The sequence below is a fragment of the Camelus ferus genome, chromosome 1, assembly GCF_009834535.1.
Source record: "Camelus ferus isolate YT-003-E chromosome 1, BCGSAC_Cfer_1.0, whole genome shotgun sequence".
In the NCBI taxonomy this organism is placed as follows: domain Eukaryota; kingdom Metazoa; phylum Chordata; class Mammalia; order Artiodactyla; family Camelidae; genus Camelus; species Camelus ferus.
The window spans coordinates 120,863,300-120,881,139 of record NC_045696.1 but is presented as its reverse complement, the minus strand read 5'-3'; the positions used below and the strand labels follow the sequence as shown (position 1 = coordinate 120,881,139).

The 17,840-nt window shown below is 47.2% G+C and overlaps 2 protein-coding genes across 10 annotated transcripts in view; one reads left to right on the top strand and one right to left on the bottom strand.

Moving 5' to 3' along the window:
• The window catches only part of NEK11 (NIMA related kinase 11), a 203,285-nt gene extending 196,594 nt beyond the window's left edge, over positions 1–6,691 (bottom strand). Inside the window, 2 exon segments of the mRNA XM_032489468.1 lie at positions 4,034–4,302; positions 6,279–6,691. Of these exon segments, the coding sequence (XP_032345359.1) occupies positions 4,034–4,251 (218 nt within the window). The 5' untranslated portion in view covers positions 4,252–4,302; positions 6,279–6,691.
• Positions 6,692–6,714: 23 nt separating this feature from the next.
• Positions 6,715–17,840, top strand: ASTE1 (asteroid homolog 1). 9 transcript variants are annotated; one of them, XM_032489440.1, is made up of 7 exons: positions 6,715–7,081; positions 7,769–7,892; positions 8,032–8,961; positions 9,121–9,354; positions 13,664–13,874; positions 15,417–15,606; positions 17,337–17,840. In XM_032489440.1, the coding sequence occupies exons 3-7, from the start codon at positions 8,050–8,052 to the stop codon at positions 17,665–17,667; spliced, it is 1,878 nt and encodes a 625-aa protein (XP_032345331.1). In that variant the 5' UTR covers positions 6,715–7,081; positions 7,769–7,892; positions 8,032–8,049; the 3' UTR covers positions 17,668–17,840. The 9 variants fall into 9 exon arrangements, 8 of the variants coding, with proteins under 8 accessions (XP_032345331.1, XP_032345312.1, XP_032345280.1 ...); XM_032489421.1 differs by having other exon boundaries at positions 6,715–6,877; positions 8,032–9,354; XM_032489389.1 differs by having other exon boundaries at positions 8,032–9,354.

The following is a 17,840-nucleotide window of genomic DNA, read 5'->3' as shown; positions in this document are numbered from 1 at the left end:
AAAAAGTGAAAAGATATCCCATGCTCCTGGATTGGAAGCAAAATAAACTCAAAATGGATCAAAGACTTAAATAAGACAAGACACAATAAGCCTCCTAGAAGAAAACATAGGCAAAACATTATCTCACATACATCTCAGCAATGCTCTCCTAGGGCAGTCTACCCAAGCAACACAAATAAAAGCAAGAATAAACAAATGGGACCTAATGAAACTTAAAAGCTTCTGCACAGCAAAGGAAACCATAAGTAAAACAAAATGACAACCTATGAAATGGGAGAAAATGTATGCAAATGTAACCGACAAAGGCTTGATCTCCAGAATATACAAGCAGCTCATACGACATAATAAGAAACAAACAATCCAATCCAAAAATGGGCAAAAGACCTAAACAAGCAATTCTCAAATGAAGACATACAAATGATCAATAGGCACATGAAAAAATGCTCAATATTAGTGACACTAATTATCAAAGAAATGCAAATCAAAACTGCAGTGAGTTTTCACCTCACACCAGCCAGAATGGCCAGCATTCAAAAGTCCACAAATGACAAATGCTGGAGAGGCTGTGGAGAAAAGGGAACCCTCCTACACTGCTGGTGGGAATGCAGTTTGGTGCAGCCACTGTGGAAAACAGTATGGAGATTCCTCCAAAGACTAGGAATAGACTTACCGTATGACCCAGGAATCCCACTCCTGGGCATGTATCCAGAAGGAACCCTACTCCAAAATGACACCTGAACCCCACTGTTCATAGCAGCACTATTTACAATAGCCAAGACATGGAAACAGCTTAAATGTCCATTGACAGATAACTGGATAAAGAAGAAGTGGTATATTTATACAATGGAATACTATTCAGCCATAAAAATGACAACATAACGCCACTTGCAGCAACGTGGATGTTCCTGGAGAATGTCATTCTAAGTGAAGTAAGCCAGAAAGAGAAAGAAAAATACCGTATGAGATCACTCATATGTGGACTCTAAAATCAATCAATCAATCAGTTAATCATAAATACAAGACAGAAACAGACTCACAGACATAGAATACAAACTTGTGGTTGCCAAGGCGGCAAGGGGTGGGAAGGGATAGACTGGGAGTTCAAAATTTGTACATATTGACAGGCATATGTAGAATAGATAAACAAGATTATACTGTATAGCACAGGGAAACATACACAAGATCATGTGGTAGCTCACAGCGAAAAAAAATGTGACAATGAATATATGTATGTTCATGTATAACTGAAAAATTGTGCTCTACACTGGAATTTGACACAACATTGTAAAATGACTATAACTCAATAAAAAAAGTTTAAAAAAATAAAAAGCATTGCATTTTTACTTTCTCTTTCTGCTATTTCATTGTTAGTGTAAAGAAACGCAACAGTTTTCTGTACGTTAATCGTGTATCCTGCTACCTTGCCGAGAGTAACTTCTTAGCTTATCAGAATCTTGTGGTTTAAAAATAATTGACAGCTTGACAAAAGTATAAAATTATGAACTAGAATTAGAACAATATTTAGGAAAGTGAGTTAACACTACCACATCTTCTTATCCATTAGACCAGAGTTTTCTATAATTATGAAAGAAAATATTTCCAAATATTGTATTATGAATTTTATGACACAGAATATAAGGTAAAAACCTCTACCTCATTCATTACTTAAGCTTAATTTTATTCTACTGTGCTTACTGAAAAAATGTCAGATTTTTTTTGCCAAAATAAAAAAACCCTTCTCTCCAAGCATACATTTATCAAGTGTAGTGCCAGTGGCTTTTATTTTTTAGTCCCATAGCAAATGCAGAAAGTCAATAAAAATGTAAAGGAATGTGGTATTTTCATTGTAATTAAAATCCACAAATTGATAGTATATGACAAACGTCAATGGTAGAGTGGTGCCCCCAAGTGGCAAAGTGATAAACTGCAACAATCTACTGGAAAAGTTATTTGATTAAATCTAAAGTGCACATGAACCTACAGTTTACAGGGGCTGGTAATCAGTGCCCTGCAAACCAGCTAGGACGCACGGTGTATCCATGCCACTCCTTTAACAAGGAATACCAAGGGGCAGACTGCAAAAGTTCCAATACTTTCTTTATTATCTCATAAAGTTAGGGGTATGTCTTCAAAACAATGAAGGGAGTCAGATCTACTCTCATCTATTAAGGGATCAGCGTTCATAACATTACAGAAATCTTTTTAGAGTATGAACTTTCTAAGCATCTCTTAACATTAACCAATTCCCTATGTTTATGACCTGGTATGTAAAGCAGAGTGTAAAACCTTATCTAACCAAATTGCTTTGAGAATGGGTGGTACTAGTTACTGTGCTTTGACCAGAGCACTCTTGGGAAAGGATCTTAAAAACAGGAGTTTGGTTTCTTGCCTCCATGCGTGTATCAAACATAACGATCGCTCATAAGCTGCTGTCTTACTCAGTTAAGAGGTCCACATTCTGAGGACCAATTTCTCTTGGACAGCCGTAGAGACACGAACGGATGACATGAAAACTGTTAACAATCTCAAGAAAGATCCTAGATGTTTTGAAAATCACATACCCAATACCAAATTGCTTTGTTTGAGAGATTTTTGTCTTAAAAGTGGAATGCAAAAGAAACATTTCCATTTAGTAGACAGTTCTAGTTGCAGTTACTGAGTGGTGACTAAAAAAGTTTTATTACGCTTCCTTTAATTATTTCTTTAACTTGAATTACTTATAAATAAGATGAATCTTGACTGTTAGTAAGTAGTAATTGTATGTAAGACAATGTGACATCTATATTTTATACACATATTTACAAATAAATTTATCTCATATTTATTTGTTATGTTTTACTACTATATTTCTCTTGATTTATATATATATATATATACAGATATCTTGTTCAACCCTGTTATAAAACAATATAGTCTACAGATAAGAAAACTGAAGCTCAGACTAGGAACCTCCATAACCTTAATCTCAGTGAAGAACAAGACCAGTTTTACTTACTCAGCTGTTCACCTTCAAAGCCTGTGGTCTTAACCGTGACACTTGCACTGCCTTTCCTGTAGCATCCTAGGACTTTGTGAGCAGTCACAGTCACGACTGTTTCTGATTTTAGCAGAGTTCTAAAGTCACACATCTACAGAGGCAGGCAGGCAGTGGAAAGGTATGATGCAGCTGGCTGTAAGAGACAGGAGTGGCAGGAATGTGGGTAACTGGAGAGGAGTCCGGGGTCTGTCTGGAGAGAGCCACCGCCTCCCAGCTCCAGCCCAGATTGGCTATGTAGGCAGCAGTGTTAACAAAGTAAACAATCTTTTGATTTTTTTTTAAGAGAAGATGAAAAGCTCAATTTTATGAGAGCTGTCCACTTTTGAATACTGGCAACTAATTTAGATTAAAAAAGAAACAACTATGCAGGTGAAAGAAAACATCTGAAAGCTGAATGAGGCCAGTATGTAATATGCTGTAGAGCTTCTGATGATGAACAACTCCTGTCCAAGAGATTCTAGACTAGATCCTTGGTATCAAGTGATCTGTCAGTTATCCTCACTACTGGATTCATTCCACATACCTCGGCTTCGTCTGCCTTCTTCAGCTCAAGTCGTGTATCTCAGACTAGTTCAGGTACAGGGAGGGCCACCAGCAAATCACTTCAGGACACTTTACTCACCTCAAATGCAAATTACCATTAATTTGCATTTTATGACACTTCTAAAACTGCAGACAATTGTTATGTTCTCACTCATGAAGTCCCAATCAAGTTAGGTGGAAGCAATGCTGTAACTGAGACTTTGGCACGCATAAAAATCTTATTTTCATATATATCTACCCCATTTCCCTGCTCCAGGCCATTTGGGTACTCACCTGCCGAAATGCCTTTAGAAACCTCACCTGAATATACCATTTAAGGAGCTTCTCTACTTCTTACTCAATTCTTACTTTAATGCAAACAGCAAAGTGAAGGCACTCCAAGTTTTTAATCAGCTAAGAGCTGCACGCACACAGCAGCCAGCTCAAGATTCGTACGAAGTGTTTTTTACTTACAATTCCTCTCCTTGTTTGGCTTTCTTGTCTGAAACCAGAAAGACAGTTCCAAAACTTCCGCTGCCAAGTTTCTGTAGAAGCACATATCTTCTCGCAATCAGGGGCTCCGGGCACGTGGAAACAGCTACTGATCCCCTCATACATTTGGCAGCCTCCTGGAATTTCAGCATTGCTCCAAGCAAGAGAGAGCTGTTTATTTGTTTATAGAAACTGAACATTCAAGTCTCCTGGGAGATGGTCAAATTCATCCAAGTAGCAACAGTCAATGCCTTAAAGATGAAAAGGTCAGAGATCAGGTCTAACCACGCTGAACTACTCCCAGCAAAAAGTTTAAGTTTTTGATAGTGATACCTGTACCTTGATTAGTGGATTGAATGACCCTGTCCTGGTTCACTTTAACAACTTGAGAAAAATGTTAAAAGATAAGACATACTACCAATAGAAGGCGGTCTTTCTTACAGAAAGAGAGCCTTCCCTCATACATCTAAACTTAGCAGAACTGAATTAACAGTCAAATTTCTCCTAAATTCTGAGATGTATATATGTTTTCCAATCAATAATCTATTGAAGATTTATACTCCCTGCCTATTTAAAAAAAAATCCAAATATAAGAACTTTATAATTTCCTAAAATCTATACATTTGCATCAACCTTTATGTAATTCTTTCTTCCCACCTTATGTCTATTTTGATTAAAATGTTGAGTTAGGATTAAACCGGGAATTAGTATAATGCTGGTTTCTTTTTTTTTTCTGTAGGCTTTTAAACCATGACATTTTCATTTATTAGAATAGGCACGAAGAGGCATATGGATTCAAACTGAATTTCTCCCCTATCTTAAGCAAATTCTGATGCAGTTTCTGAATTTTTTATTATACACACTATGTTTGGAGTAATCTCCCTGGATTAGGAAGAAGAGGTGTCACAAGTACAGTTCAAATTTGAAACTGCATTTTAATGTTAGCTGAATATACATGTGTTAAAGGTAAGTCTATAATTCCTTAAGAAGCTATAAATGTACAGCAGAACTATGAAAAGCAAGGCTGTTTCATATAAGTATGTTCATTGTAAAGTCACTTTTATTTCATCAAAATGTAATTTTTTTTTTTTAGTAATCACGAAGTGGGTTTTGTTTCAAATCTAGAAGAAACATTTTAAACTGAAGACTGCCAGTGGCTTGGATTCACGTTTCCATATTCAACAACTCCAAAACCAGAAGACAAAACCTACTGTGTAAAATGGGGAAACAAGCTGTTATCTGTGTCGTTTGGAGTACATGGCCAAGGGCTTCATCACTGTGGTGGCAATTACAAACATCCTCAGAATAGAACATAAACAAGGAAATGTCCATTGGCAGCCCCTCCCTTCTTGAAATAGTGTATTAATCAGTTAAGTTTCTCTCCTCCAGAGAGAAGAAAATGAGTAATCAGCTGAGGGAGGGAGGGAGGGAGGAACCATGTCACCCGAGTGGCTGGGTGTTAGTGACAACACTAAAACCCTAGCATCGGGCTGGAACTTCGGGGAGCTGGGACCCCTATCTCAAAACCCTGAATTAGTGGGATTATCAAGATCACAGAAAATACTAGCGAAACGGAAAGCAGGGCCCAACATGCATCTTCTGTCGGTGTCCTCTGCTTGCATGAAAGTTAGCTGTTAATTAAAGTGTGTGGGCTCACAGCCTTTCCACTGAAGAGGGCCCTTATTGCTGGGACCAGGTAAAGGGTCAGACGGTTCCGAGGAGCCCCGTTTCCCGGGGCGCCGGTCCACACACGAGTCCGGATGAGCGGCGGAGCAGGTCGGACCAGGTTCCAGGGCCCAGACCCCGGTCGCGGCCCCGCCGCCCCCCAGCCCTCCCTGGGTCCCGTGTGCGCGACCAGCGCCCCTGACGAGGGGCCGGAGCGCGGGGAGCACGCCTGCGGCTGCCGGCGAGGACCCCGGGCGCCGTGGGGGCGGAGAGGCGAGGGACGCGTAGGCTGACCTGAGACGGGGCGGGGGCACCAGAGGTGCGCGCGGACGCGGTCTCCCCGGGAATCACGGACGAGGGCAGCGGGTCTGTCACGACTCGGCTGAAGCAACGTAAACCTTAACTTCAGGTAAAACGAGCCTCAGGTAAAACTTCCCTCAATTTTTTTAAGCTGAACACTTTGAGGAGGCACCGGCCACACACCCTCGGGGACCAGGCAGACCCGGCAGGTGAGCAGCCCAGGGCAGCTAGGAGGGGCGGGAACCGCAGAGCCTTCGCGTACCTTCGCGGCTGGAGGGTCCCGCCCTTACCCGGGACGCACGAGCAGCCGCCTCACGTCGGGGAAGTAGCGCTGGCCGAACTCGCGACCACCGCGCGTCCCGGCTGCAGTGCGCTGTTGCCAGGGAGACGGCGCGGCGTGTGCCGGGAAGTCGCGCGCGGCTGCCGGACGCCGTTGCCAGGGAGACGGCGCGGGGTGTGCAGGGAAGTAGGGCGCCGCTGCCAGGGAGATGGCGCGGGGCGTGCCGGGAAGTCGAGGGCGGTGGCCCCGAGTGGTTCATCAAGGCGGAAGTGTACGCCGACCCCAGGTGGGCGGGGAAAGGGGGCTGGCCCGGTGGGCTGAGACGCCGCAACCTGATAGCAGGCGTTCCAGAGCGTGCTTCCCAGCCTTCCTGAGCAACGTCGTGCTAGGCCCGAGGGCACCTAACTCTCTGCGCCAGCGGCGCCGCCGGCTTCCGGAACGGGGCTCCCCCGTGATAATGTCATACGCGGAGACTTCCGCTTCCGGTTTGGGGGTTGGACTCACGTGTCAGGGTTTCCAGGGCTCTACCGGCTCCTGCGGTCTTGTGATGGAGGTGCTGGTCCCCTGGAAGGACGAAGCAGGTGGGCTCTGCCGCTGCGCGTCCGAGAGGGGTGGTGTCTGAGAGCTGTGCTCGACGACACGGATCAAAGCTTTTGTGCGCCCTTCTCCTGTCTAGCCCGAATCTACTCTCCAGGGTCCTGCAGTCGTCTTAGGATGAGTTGCCGCAGTCCCTGCCCGCATTTGCTTTACGAGACAGTCTCACGGAGGAATGGGTACTACCCAGGGTAAGGTGCTGAGATACGGCCGAGACTGGGGCGAAGTGAGGCAGGCAGTGCACGGGGAATCCCCACACTCTGTAATCAAGATAGATGAATACTTATGCAGTATCTCTCAAAATCAATTTTATTGCCAAAACCCCCCATGCTTAACCGTCTCACAGGTTTATACACAGGATCAATAACAGTGCCAGGGTTAGCCTGAGGCCAAAGGAGAAACTAGTAATACTGATCCTGAGACTTAAGTTAGCCAGATGGGGAAGGATATTTACGTAACTGGGCTGAATATGCAAAGCAAGAAGATGAAAAGAGCCGCTAGTTGGAGTGAAACTGGAGAGTCAAGTTCCTGGAGGCTTGCATCAGTAGTTTCCATGAGTAGTTTTCCTTCCTCAAAACTATTCTAATTAAGACGGGCCCACAAGCCAAGGCCTGAAAGAAACTCTTAGGCTCTGATTATCAACATAGAAAACTGGATCTATATTATTGACCCTAAACACTTTAGTTAACTGAAGCCCAGTACTTTTCAATATATTACTTGTGGGATTGAGAATATCACTTTTATAGCTTAGGACCTTTTACCTTGACCCCACACGCTGTGTTGTAGGGCGGTGACTGTCTCAGTATCAAAGTCTGCAGATGTTCTATTATTAGTGTGTCAGTAATGCGCTTTAACTGATTTTCCTTTTGAATCAGCAGCAGCCTCCCTCCCTGTCCAAAGATCGGACTCCACGAAACCACTGAGTTTGTGCCTTATAACATATGGGAAAAGCAAGAGAGAATGAAAAAGCTCTCAGCCAGCTGGGGTTGCCTGAGAATCTAGGTAAGAACTGAGACTCTGACTCCAAATATGTTATGTGTAAAGAACTCTTCATAACATTGGCTGTTGATTTGATGCTACTGGAAACTGACGTGGTCCCCTGTAACCGACATAGACTGAAAGTGTGTTCTGTTTAAAACAGGCAATTTTTCAGACAATCATGGGTATCCGAGGACTAATGAGTTTTGTGGAAGATCACAGTAATGAGTTCTTCACCGATTTGAAGTTGCGAGACACAAAAATTATCATTGATGGCTATGCCCTCTTCCACCGGCTTTGTTTCAATTCAGACTTGGATCTCCAGTATGGAGGGGACTATGATTCTTTTGCAGATGTTGTACAAAAATTCTTTGAATCACTATTTGCATGTAAGATCTGTCCCTATGTTGTGTTAGATGGAGGATGTGATATTTCAGATAAAAAGCTAACAACGTTAAAGGATCGTGCTAGAGAGAAGATCCAAATGGCCCACTCACTCTCTGTGGGCAGCGGTGGGTATGTGTGTCCCTTGCTCATCCGGGAAGTATTCATCCAGGTTCTGAACAGGCTGCAGGTGCCTTTCGTCCAGTGCTTTTCAGAAGCAGACCGGGACATTATGACTCTGGCTAATCACTGGAACTGCCCCGTGTTGTCGTCGGATAGTGACTTTTGCATTTTTGACCTGAAAGGTGGGTTCTGCCCATTGAACAGCTTTCAGTGGAGAAACGTGAGCACAATTAAGGGCACCAGAGACCGCTACATCCCTGCCAAGTGCTTTTCACTCGATGCACTCTGCCGTCACTTCAGCAACATGAATAAAGCTCTGCTACCTCTCTTGGCAGTGCTGTGTGGAAATGACCACGTTAACCTGCCTGTCGTGGAGACATTCCTCAGTAAAGTACGCCTTCCCCCTGGAGCTGCCGGTTCTAAGGGGAGGAGACACCACCGGGTGCTGGGACTGCTGAACTGGTTGTCTCACTTTGCTGGCCCTGCCGAAGCACTCAACCAGGTTCTGAAACAGCTCCCCAAGAAGAGTCGAGGAGATGTCAGGGAGCTCCTGTGCTGCTCCATGGAGGAGTACCTGCAGTCCCAGGTGAAGCTGCAGGACTTCTTCCAGCATGGTGCCTACTCCTGCCCGGACGCCTGCGGTCTGGGTCTCCCGCAGTGGGTGCTAGCGGCCTTGGCCAGAGGCCAGCTGTCCCCCTTCATCAGCGATGCTTTGGTGCTGAGACGGACCATTCTGCACACACAGGTGGAAAACATGCAGCGACCAAACGCCCACAGAGTCTCTCTGCCCATCCGGCAGGTCATCTATGGGCTTCTGGCGAATGCTTCCCCCCGTCTGGAAAACACGTCTGGGAACGCCCCGCCTCCTCAGCCTCTGGCTTTCAGGGAGGTGGAGAGGTTTCATAAAAACATCAAAACATCAATTGTTGCTGCAGTAGAACTGCCCAAGGATCATTGTGACTTAAGCAGATTGACCGAGGTAAGTGTTCGCAATACCAACAGTTTTTGTAGAGCACTTCACAGGTTATAAAGCGACTTTCTGTATACTATCTCTTCTAATAGAACGAACTGAAGTTGGTCGCTCTGTTGCCCCATTTCACAGCTGAGAAAGCTAAGACTCAAAGTAGGCAACTGTAGTCCTCCACCAGGGAGTTGTCAGTGCTTGGACTCAGACCTCGAGCTTGTAGCTCCAAATCTGCCTTTCCCACTGTGCTTCCATAGGATGCTTTGTCTCTGCAGTTATTACTCCTCTGCTGATAACGAGCCATCAATGGAATGGGGTTAGTGGCTAAAAAAAAAGAAAAGGAAAAATTTCTGAGCTGCAGAGGGGGAAAAAAGCATGCTTTTAGGCTTAGATCAGAGGCATAACTAACATCCCAGGCTGCGTCAAATTTCAATTAGCAAGATCAGTACCAATGCTTAGGTCTAATTTTTTATTTTCATTGGCGAGGGCCTTTTTTTTCCAGGCTTGAGGTTATGGCATCACGATGATTTGCTTAGTTCGATACTGAAAACATGACTTAAACTGACTCAGTATTGTTTAAACCTGAGCAACAGACCAGTCCCCTTTTCAGGGTAAAAGAAATTCTCACAGATCCCAGTGTACTTTTTTTTTTTTTGTAATAGTACATAAATATGTTAACAATTACAAATAACTATGAAGCTGCTTTTGCGAACACAATTAAATTTAGGAATTAAATGTAGGTAAACTCAGGGTACCAGCTGGGATGCCTGTTCTTGGATCTGACTCGATATTGAGACCCGTGAGGCTCTCCCAGGTTACTGGTGGTGCCAGCCTGCTCAGGGAAGTGGGGCCGCAGCACAGCGTCCCCACGGGAGTCCTTACGGCAGTGTGACCATCAGTTCTCCACGGGGGTGGTTTTTACCCCCCAGGGACACTTTGGATTGGCAGTACTTGGCAATTTGGGGAAGGGGCGTGGTTGCTACTGGTGTCTGGTGGGGAGAGGGCAAGTGTGCCCTGAATATCTTACCAGGTGCAGTACAGCCCCATAGCAAGGAATTACCCAGCCCAGAATGTCGGTAGCCAGCTCCTGGCCTGCACAGTCGACTGGGAACCAGCCTGTCTAGCCTCCACATTGGTGATGGTCAGGCAGGAGGAATATGGTTCACGTGGGACAGGTCCTCAAGCCTCCTGGGCAGGGGGTGTGACCACTGGTGGGAACCGGGGTGGTGAAACATTCGGGATTAGTGGTGGGGCACAAGCTGTAAACAAACTGAAGCCACTTAAAAAGTGAATCTTATGACACAGGAATGAGATCTCAAAGAAAGAAAAGGTTTTACTGGCCTCCTTCCACACAGGAGCCCTTCTTTCTTGTAACAGCTTCATAGACATGGCTTCTGAGGCCCCACAAGTGACAGCCTGCTCATAGGTCACAGCCCTCCAGAGCCAGTGTAGCTCAGTGTCTGGTCCCAGGCCCTGCCGCCCCGTGCCCCTTGTGGTCCCTGTCCTGATCTCTGACTGCTGAATAGTCCGACTGCTGCTTTCACGCCTTACATGCATCGTGAGTTCTTCGTCTGGTTTCATTGATTCAGCATGATATTGGTGAGATCCATTTGCACCCCAGGAGTGGTTGAGTATTGTTTCTGCTTTGTGGAGATTCGCCATAGTCGGGTTCTCCAGGGCGTGTGTGGGTTTGCAGGTGGGCAGTCATGAGTTGTGCCAGCAGACTGCGGTGCACGTGCTGTCGTGAGGACGTGGGCACGCCTCCTGCACAGACCGCTCGCAGTGGCGGTGCTGGGGCACAGTGTACGCGAGTGTTCAGCTTGGAAGATCTGTTCCCAGTGGCCCTGCAAAGTGGTTTTACCAATAACTATTCCCAGCAGCAGCTGATGAGTTCCTCTAACTTTCCGTCCTTGCCCACACTTGGTATTTTCTATCCTTTAAAAAATTTTTTAGCTATCCTGATGGTTGTGTAGTTTTAGCCCATTTGGTGGGTATTAATTTGCATTTCTCTGATGACTTATTTGAGCACCTTTTCTTGTGTTTATTGGCCATCTGGATAGTCTGTTCAATTTCTGTTCAATGTCTTTTGCCCGCTTTTCTGTTGTTTTTATTTCTTTACACAGGATCTTTGTCAAATAATTCGCGTTGTGAGTAGCCACTCCCATTTTGTGGGGTGACCTTTCACTCTGCGTGTTTTGATGAACAGAAGTTCTTAATACGGTCTAAGTTTTTAGAACTTATGGTTATCATTTTTGTGACCTACTTAAATTATTACCTGCTCTAAGGTCGTGAAAATGTTCTGCCTTCCACGTGCAGTCTATCCAGAAGTGACTTTCTGTGTGTACAGTGTGACCTGGGGTTGGGACACTTTGTCCTCATGTGAAAGTCTAGCTGAGTCCACCTGTAGCCTACCCACTGTCCTGGCCACGTGCGGCTGACACGCACCTGAGTTCAGAGGTGCTGAGGTCTGAGGCTGGTGTCCATGGGATAGCACAGTGGGTCCTGTATTTAGCTCAGTCTTGTTAGCTCTGATTAGCCCGTGATAATTCTGAATGGTATCAGGTGCAAATCGAGTCCAAAGCTATGCAGGTACCAGCGTAGAAACTCTGCGATAGTGTCTGTTCACTGTGCTTTCTTAGCACCATGTGGTAATACTGCTACTGTATCTGCTGAGTGCCGCTGTTGTCATGGAAACGCCACACCAGCTCCTGTGTAAATTTCCGCAGTGACCGCACAGGGTAGCGTCTCTACTCGGTCCTCCTGGTTGCCGTGGACAGGGCACCACTCAAGTTAACAAGGAGAGGTTAACTGTGAGGAGAGGTGCGTGTGGGTCAGTCCGAGGGGAAGTCAGTGCCAAGACCAGCCTCTCCCTGGCACCTCTGCCTCTGGCAGCTTCTTCTGCAGACTTGTCAGGACCAGCGGGTCTCTTGAGCACGTGGTGTGACTCACTCCCGTGCCCATTTTACAGGCGATCAGACCAACTGTCCAGAAGCTCAGCAACTTGCTCAAGTGCTTGGTGGGGGGGGGGGGGGGAGCCTCTGGGGTCAAAGCCACACTCTGCTTGATTCATAAAGGTTGTAACTTGGCTAGAGAGTTCAGTAATTCAAGCTTACATGTCAGAGAGGAGTTCGTGTATTTTCTAGCTTTGTTTGGTATGTCTTTCTACCAGTTGAGATGATAAGGAGTATATTTAACTGTAAGTACTTAATGCTCCTTCCCATGGGGTCACTGGAAAGCAACTACATATTTCCAATTTTAAAATTTTTATCACAATATTAAATTCTTAAAACCAGCACTTATAAATATTGTATTAAAGCTGTCACACATTGATGAGGAAACTCTTTTGTCAGTTATGACATGTTTCATTTCATGTTAAGATCTCTGTTTTCAGCTGTCAACACACTTTTTTACTCACTGGGTGTTAGATGCCAGACTGATCTTCCCAGAAAGTCAAGGAAGAAATCTTTTCTGGCTATGTGCAGACACTAGTAATACAACTTTTTTTCCTCTTGAAGTTTGATTGTGAAGTCCCAGTAAGTTTCCCTTATCTGTAAGTGTGAGACCTGTAAGGTCCCTTATGGTTCTTAAATCTTAAGATTCATTAAGGTAAGATTATTTCTGTTGGCAGGCAGCCTGAGGCCCTCCTCGCTGTGTAGTTCCTTGTATCCGAGGCGCACCCAGTAGAGCACAGAGTAAAGATCGGGGGAGGGGGGTTACACGCATGGTGCAGGCAGTCCTTAAACACTCCCATTCCCTTGAATGCACCCCTCACTAGAAGTGGGCATCCCACCCAGGACAGTCCTGTGTGGGAGAAAACAGACTGTAAGACACTCATTGGGGGCGTGAGTCAGGACCCGGACAGACAGAAGCCGTGTGACCCCAGCAGAGGGTGCTGTCATCCAGGCCTGCCTTCCGCAGTGAGCAGAAGTGACAGTGGAGCAGGTGGGGCCGAGGTACTCCCAGGCAAGTAGGGTGGGGCTGAGTACAGATTTTTGTTTCTTAAAGCAGATTAATAGTTGTGGTGTGGACTCCAGGCTCCCCTCAGGTTTCCTGGGTCAGTTTCAGGGGTGGGGCTTGGTTTTAACCAGCTGCCCAGGGAGCGGCAGGCTGGGGATGCAGCCGCCTTCATGGGGCTGTGACGAGCAGGGCTGTGCAGAGGGAGGAGACCTGTCACCTTGCTCATTAAGCACCTTATTAGGTTCTCAGTGTTCCAGGTGCGGCTGATGCTTTTCCACAGGGAGATAAACTGACCCAGCAGTTTCATTTACATGAAAGCCTCTTCATGTCCCAAAGTAACGTGCAGTTGTCTGGTGTGCAATTTCAGCTCTCAGTGGCGAGCCGGCAGGCCCTCCTGTTAGAAGCGCTGAAGGTAAGGCCAGCTGTCCTGGACCCCGTCCCCGCCTCCTTGAAGTTGCCTATCGCTGTCAGCTGCTACTGGTTGCAGCAGGCGGAGGCCAAGGTGAGACTGCATCACCTCCAGGCCCTGCTGCTGGGGATGCTGCTGGGGCCCCTGCGCACTGTGGCCCGCGGCCCTGGTAGGTGTCCGGGGATCCCAGGGGTGAGTTTCCTCATGCTACTTGTGTACAGTCAGAAGTTTAAACAGACAGACAGAAAGGTGGCCTCAGACTATACTTCATCAGTTCTGTCAGAGCCTCCAAGTGGAGGCACCGGAGTAAGCGCCCGTTCCTCGAGGAGGAACTTGAGCACTTCCTGGTGCCGGCCAGAGCCGGAGGGCTGGACCCTGAGGGCTCGGCTGTGAGGCCGCGTCCCCCACTCTGTGCCCATGCTCCCGTCTGCCGGGTGTGCCTGTGCCACCTGTGGTGGCTTTGTGTCCCCGTCTCCAGAGCAGCAGCCGCACCAATGGGAATGTCTGCACAGCTGCCCCTCGGGGAGACTTCCCCCGACCCACAATCACAGTAAACATTCTTGCTGTTTTCCCTCTTTCCTCCACTATAAGTTTCAATTAGTATGTAAGTAGTGGTGGTAGAAATTGTAACTTCTCTATTAGGGAAACGGATGTTAGGCAGTTCCGCCTTCAGCAGAGTGTCGGTGCACTGGGGCGCTTCAGCGCTCGTTACAGGACTGTGAGCGCACCTGCGCTGCGTCTCACCTGTGGGTGTAGTAGTGGTCACACTCCAGAACCACACTGCTGACGTGACAGCTGCTGGCCACACGTGGCTGTTTAAAGTGAATTAAAACCCAGCTTCCCGGTACAAGGGCTGCGCATCCAGTGTGCGAGGCCGCCATATCAGGCGCCCAGGTAAGGGGCAGTCCCGTCACTGCAGGGGGTTCTCCTGGGTAGCACTGCTCTGGCCTTTGCTCTTTAAAATGAGTTCCTAAGAGGAGGAAGCAGCACAGGAGACTCCAGGACACCCTGTGTGGGAGAGCGGCGGTCAGGAGGGGACAGCCCAGCAGGAGGGGCAGGTTAAGGGTGTGGACCCCACACCCCGGCAGGCTCAGGGTGACAGGTGGGCCTCCTTTTCCCTCCTTCCCAGCTGCCCCAGGTGGCATGTCCGGCTCAGAGCGGGGTCCCCGCGGATGTTCTGGGGGGTTGCTCATCTTCCTGGTCCCCATCCTTGGCCATGATGGGGGTCAGCGACTGGCCTCATGCTTTGTGGGTCATACTCTTGTTTTCCTCCCATGAAACCAAAGTTAAAAAATGTTCTGAACACGTGGCTATTTCTTTAAGGAAATTTAGCACAAGAGAACAGTAAAGAGAATGTTATTTCTAACAGTAACTAGTATTTTTCACAGAGAAATTGACAGTTTGGAGAGTTCAGATACAGATGTGTTTAAGGTCAGGTTGTAGATCAGTGGAAGAGAGAATTTTTTAAGGAAAAAAATCAGTAATTTGGGGTTGAAAAAAGTTAGATTGTTGTTGGAAAGGCATCTCAGTATAAACATTTGTTCATATGTTGAAAAGCTTTTGCAGTGTCATTAATGTAGTAAAGAGCCAAGAGGAAAGCATTGTGGTTATTTAAACCAGTCCTTCTTGTGGAATTTGAAGTTTTACATACGGGGAAATCACAGGGTGATCGGTGTCTCTGGAAGCGCTGCCCTCGGCCCTTTTTCCCTAGACGAGGCGGGCCAGCGCTGGGTCGGTGCCCTGGCGCTGTGCGAGGAGCTGCAGGGGGCCAGGGCGCCGCCGGGCCCGGGGCTGGACCTGGACGCGGCCCACACCTTCTGCCAGTGGCAGTGCTGTCTGCAGATGGGGCTGTACCTTAACCAGCTGCTGGCCGCACCTCTCCTGGAGCCCGACCTCACCTGGTAAGTCCCGGGACCTGGCTCAGTGCCATGCAAACAGGGAAACACTCCCACCTACTCATAAAGCAAAGGAGATTTTTTTTTTTTTTAATGAATCTTAGTATAACTGGTCCTGGATCACTGTTAAAGCTGAAGAGCTTAATACTGATTTTAAAAATACTGAGCTCCATATTCCCAAAGGATGTTTCCATGACTGGATCAGATTGTTAAAACTCAGTACAGGTGAGAGGAGACACAGTGGTGATGGGATGTGACCTGCTGGCTCCTGTCTCTCAGGCCTGCGCTGAGACGCCCCGTTACAGAGGCTCTTTCTCTCTGATGCTCCTGCGGACACAGTCCTCTCTGCCTCCAGTCACCCAGCCCCGTTACTCTGCTTCTGTGATCACATTTCCTGCCGCTTGTCCGCACATTCGCGCACATATCTACTCAATGCCCACCATGTGCAAGGCTGTCACAGAGCCCTCGTCTCAGTGAGAGGACAGTTAGACGCCACTGGGTTTCTGCTGGGGGCTCCACAGGGTGGAGGATGAGGGGAGGCAGCCTGCATGCCAGGAGCTGAGTGGGAAGGCAGGACGGCAGGAGGGTGGGCAGGAGCAGGCGGGCTCAGCGGGCCGGTGTCCTGGTCCAGGGGGTACTCCTGGGGGCGGGGGTGCTGGGGGAGGGAGATGAAAGGGAGACGGTTAGAGAGGGAGTTAGATTCTGGTGCCGCGTCTCTGCCCTGGACCACGAGTCGGGCGGGGCTGGGACTTGGCTGTCTGTTTACTCTTGTAGCCCCAGGGCCCAGCACATGGCAGGGACTCAGATATTTGCTGAGTAAAGAAATGAGTGACATCCGGAGGCGCACAGTAAACGCAGGCGTGACTGTGACTGTCTCATGGTGAAAGCGTCCTGGCAGTAGTGTCGTCAGCACGCCCTAGAACCTTCTACCGAGTAAGACAGGCTGGCCTTTGACCTCCGGACTCTTTATGGCTTTCCTTTCCTAATTCGGGTCATCCTTGACTGGATCCTCTCCGGTTACCACAGGTGCCTCTAAAACAACAGCAAAAGCGAGGCCAAACAGTCCCCTTAAGAGTGGTGTCAGCAGGACTGTCCTTGCATCTCAGCGTAACCAAGGCTTCATATTTTATTTATTTAAACAGTTCCATTGTTTTAATTTTTTTAAATTGAAGTATAGTCGGTTTACAATGTTGCGTTAATAGCAAGGCTTTTTAAATGCTTTTATGCTGATTAAAGGATGGTTCTGCACCAGTTTCTAAGGCACCACTGCCCAACCCTGGCAGTAAGTTAACTAATAAATTTGTGGCTTCCAGTCAGTCCCGTCTTACATTTGTGAAGTAGGTTTTCATTAATCCAAGTGAATGAGTAACCTTGCAAATGATGTGATTAAGTTTTCTCGTATTTCAACAGACTGCCTGTTTGCTATTTTCAAAGGCATTTTCAGTTCCTTTTCTTTGAAGTGTTAAGAGGCCTGCTTGGCTCTGGGCTTGTTGCAGAACCAGCAAGCATCCATCACTTAATTTGTTGACAAAAAGTTCTAAATATCAGCCAAGAAATAATGTTTGTAACAACAATTCAGTTCCTTCCTTCAAGAAACAGACTATTCTTAAGTCATTTTAGCAGAGAGATGTTAGAGGCGGGACACACTCAGTATGGGACGGGCCGGTGGGCCGGGGCAGCATCGTCCCGGCACCGGACCTGGCATTAACGACGCCCTCTCCTCTCCCGTTGAGCAGCGTGTACAGCGGGAGCCTGGCACACGGGCTGTGCCACCGCCTGCTGACATCAGCCTCGGCGGAGGGGCTCCTGCGCGGGTGTCCCGAGGCGCAGCAGCTTTACGAGTGCCTGATCCACGCCACGAGGTCCTGTGCCCCTGCTGAACTCTTCCTACCAAAAAGCAAGTCAAACTCCAAAAAAAAAAGGCAAAAGAAACAAGGCAGCAGCGGGTCCAAGAACAGAGTGGGGGCCATCTCAGACATGGGAAATTGGTACGAGGGAGGCAATCGGTTTGGGCTGTTAATGGTCGAGAACCTGGAGGGATGCATGGAGGCCTCTGAGCTGGCATGAATGCCGGCTGCCACCACAGGTGGAATTCTTACTGAAAACTGTCGTTGCCGCCCTTGAAATGACTGACTTTTCTTCAGAATTAATTGTTAGGGGATAAACATGTAGTGGGTAATCTGTGAATTCCAAGGTATTTTGTATTCTACTTTTAATAAATGCAACCTGATTTAAGTAAA

Coding starts and splice junctions, on each gene's coding strand:
- ASTE1 (XM_032489421.1), top strand. CDS start 8,050: ATGGGTATCCGAGGACTAATGAGTTTTGTGGAAGATCACAGTAATGAG. Junction 9,355..13,663: donor ACTTAAGCAGATTGACCGAG/GTAAGTGTTCGC, acceptor GTGCAATTTCAG/CTCTCAGTGGCGAGCCGGCA. Junction 15,607..17,336: donor CTGGAGCCCGACCTCACCTG/GTAAGTCCCGGG, acceptor CCCGTTGAGCAG/CGTGTACAGCGGGAGCCTGG.